This window comes from Aplysia californica, unplaced genomic scaffold (assembly GCF_000002075.1).
Source record: "Aplysia californica isolate F4 #8 unplaced genomic scaffold, AplCal3.0 scaffold01150, whole genome shotgun sequence".
Taxonomy (NCBI): Eukaryota; Metazoa; Mollusca; class Gastropoda; order Aplysiida; family Aplysiidae; genus Aplysia; species Aplysia californica.
Genome location: NW_004798420.1, coordinates 96,982 through 100,354, shown reverse-complemented (window position 1 = coordinate 100,354; position 3,373 = coordinate 96,982). Strand labels below are relative to the sequence as shown.

The window sequence follows — 3,373 nt, the reverse complement described above, 5'->3', positions numbered from 1 at the left end:
GATAATGATGATGATGATGATGATGATGATGATGATGATGATGATGATGATGATGATGATGATGATGATGATGATGATGATGAAATAGCCTTGGAGTTTCGACAATTGATATTGGATAAAGAGACATTTTTCTATACTATTATTTAAGATCTCGGATCCTTTCATCAATATAGTATCAATATGTATAATTAATAAAATGCTCTTTGGGAGGATAAAGTTCTGAATGGGAATAAGGGTGGGGAAAGAAATATCCAAATCCAATCTGTGGGATAAAGTATACAATGTTTCAATATAATTATTATATACTGAATACGAGAGTAGTTTTTGAGACATAGCGACATCACTATGTCGACCATTGTGTTTGAAGATGTTGTAACAATAATGACCGAACACTCCAGAGATACGGGTTGTCAATCGGTCAGGAATCAACTAATAATGAGATGTACATGTAGTTTGACCTTTGGCAAAATACAAGCAGAAAAGTTATTGGGTGTGCAAGTTTACAATTGTAAATTCAGTAATTATGCAGACATGAATGAGGGGGTGGGCTTCTTGGACAAAAATATCAAGTATGAGTATAGATTTAAAAAGGAATACAGAGTAGTTAGTTTCAATTTGTTTCTTTACTTGTTTGCCTATTTCTTAAAGGCGTTGCGTATTATTGAAGGGATGGTTAAAAGAAACAGTTTGCTTTTAATGGTGATATAGGTGTATGCAAATTCTATAGAATCAGTTTGCTTTGGAACTGAACTAACCCATTTACTGTAAGCTTTTAACGTTTGCCCCTTAAGACTTGCTGATAGTGCAAACTATACAATACAATCTAACTGTTTATAACGCACTTAGGTACAAAAACCACCAGACTTGTATGCTGAAAAGCTTTGTTTTAGTTTAAAACAACAACAGATTAAGACCCCCCCCCAAAAAAAAACAACAACAAAAAAACAACCCTGAAAAGGGAAGTCGAAGCTATTGTGTTGCTGCCAGCCTGAACTGAGGAGGAAAAGGTAAGTCAATGAATATTGAATTAGCAAATCACAGACAGTCCAAATTATTTAAGGAGCTCGAAACCCAATTAAGACCACTTTCATTCTTGTTTTCTTTCAAATATCCCTTCTTCTTTCTCCCCCCTCCCCCCCCCCCCCCCCCCCTCCCACTTTCTCCGCCCTCCCCCCCCCCCCTCCCAGATTGGTCTCGGGGCAATTGATAGACTCATTGCGCTTTACCAAGACGTACAGCCCTTCAGTATTTGAAAATAAAATGTGAGGTGTATGGACGTTAATATAGGAGGCCCGGTATCATGAATTAACGAACAGGGGCATTTCAGGCTATAGAAATACAATGTCTACCTATCACAGTAAAGGAATTTGGATTTCAATGGCAAATACATAACAAACATGATTGTATAATTCCTATAATATAAGAAGCTAGCTACTTTGACCCTGCTTGTCAGGACCAACTAGGGCTGCAAACGGTAGACAGACGCAGATGTTCAGTAAAATGACTTCTTCTCACGGAAATTGAACTCCCTCTTCTGCGTGCAGCAAGGAAGAGTTATCTCATTAGACTATGACACCTTTACCTCTTCTCCACTTGATAAATTTTTCTTAAAAAGCAATAAGGCGGGAATAAGATGAAAGAGTGAGCATTTGATCGTAAGTAGTGTCCTGGTACCGCCTGGTATTTCTGTTTTGTGTACTTAAAATCAGTGGACGACTACGTAAACTGGTAGATCAGAAATCTCAACCTTGACGAGTACTCATTTTCCTTCCCGAGCTCATAATATAATTATTTTATTTGCCTGGCTGCAAAAGACGCTTAAATATTACTTTTTCACGTAACCCAGAAAGCTGACATGTTTTGCTATCATTTTGTACCATATTCAAATATTTCTCTAATTGCCCATTTTGGTGGGATTATTTCGATCTGTCTTTTCAGATTGCCGATGCTACTGCAAGAGAAAGAAAAGTCGAATTTGTCACGTGTATCCAACTTGTCCAGGTCTTCTGTGGAGTTTTGACAGCAATAGAAGATCGGTGTAGACCAGCGAGCCAAAAACAGATTTTAATGAACTTGCCAAAAAAAAGAAAAGGTGTGCAGACGACGCGACTTTGTCTTGGTCAAAGCCTTGACTCGGTTGTCATTCAACTCTGAATTCAGTAACGACTGATACGAGGGCATGCAAGCAGAATATTCGTGTCGTGTCTTCTGCACACCACATGACTAGCGCACATCGTATGGGACGCAAACATTTTCATGTTATGACTTCATAACTCTTGTCATACCTCTGGACCTCACCTGTCTGCTAAAATTGCTTGACTGCGGTGCAAATTTGTTAAATTCAAATATGTGTATCTTGGCACTACGGTGTCATTCTACTTCGACATTTCATTGAGAGTCATTTTTGTAAGCGTGGGTGGATTTCGAAGTGGAATGAAATCGCGTCACAAAATTCCACTTCGATAAAACGCATCACTCTTTTCTTTACTCTCCCTTGTCTGTCATTGACAATTTCCTGATAAGACACACCAAAGTGAAAACATGAGCTTTTTTGTTGAAAAAAAAAAGGACAATGAAAAGGGAACAAAAGGGAGCAGGGATTTTAAAAAATAGCATTGGAGTTAAGAAAAATGTTGTCAGTGGGGCTGGAATGAGGTTGTTGTTGAAAATACTTCTCACCAGTTACGTAAAAATGATTTATAAATAGATCTTCCTGGGAGTGAATGAGCACCTTTTAAGGGCTTTACCATAACGTGTTGGTTCCTTAGTGTTGCAAAAACACCGTGTTGAATCGACTGTGAGAGAATCACATAAGGAAATTATATTTAGCAATATGGCTACTCCGTAGAGATAATTTCATCACAGACAGAATTATGCTTCCCTCCCTAAATACGTCATAGCTGTGAGATGTGTCAAGACCAGTAGATTTACATTTGGGGGTGGTTGGGGGGGGGGGGCATCGTTTCTGACGGTCTTTTTCTTAGATGTTTTGAATATTGGCCAAAGCTTAACAAAGAGACTTACAACACCTGAGTCACAGGGTCAAACTTTAACACATAATGTTATTCAGAGTTAAAAGGTGCCATGGATTAGGAAAGTACGAGTAGTCATGCTGTTTTAGTTTAGTTTAAGTAAGAGTTTTACGGCACTTGCAACACAGTAAGATCATGATTTATGGGGTCAAAGGTTAGATCTGTTACAAATTAGTAATAAACACAAAAAAGAAGAAGAGAGACAAGGGCTGTGATTCTTTGCAGTCGACGTAGTTGGGTAGTATAATTAACTCCAGGAAAAGGAGTAAATGAAGCGCAGAATGTTTTGAACATTGCTAGCCGTTTGTATTGCGATAAAATAGATTTAATAGAAAGTACCC

At 38.2% G+C, this 3,373-nt stretch overlaps 2 protein-coding genes across 2 annotated transcripts in view; both read left to right on the top strand.

Annotated features, from left to right (window-relative positions):
- Positions 1-2,567, top strand: part of LOC101856069 — a gene marked incomplete at its 5' end in the record, with an annotated part of 54,749 nt that extends 52,182 nt beyond the window's left edge. The window contains 1 exon segment of the mRNA XM_013090125.2: positions 1,939-2,567. Coding sequence (XP_012945579.1) covers positions 1,939-2,020 — 82 coding nt within the window.
- Positions 2,568-2,833: 266 nt separating this feature from the next.
- LOC106013700 (cylicin-2) overlaps positions 2,834-3,373 on the top strand; it is a 3,599-nt gene continuing 3,059 nt past the window's right edge. The window contains exon 1 of the mRNA XM_013090124.1: positions 2,834-2,844. Coding sequence (XP_012945578.1) covers positions 2,834-2,844 — 11 coding nt within the window. The remainder of the gene's footprint in view (positions 2,845-3,373) is intronic.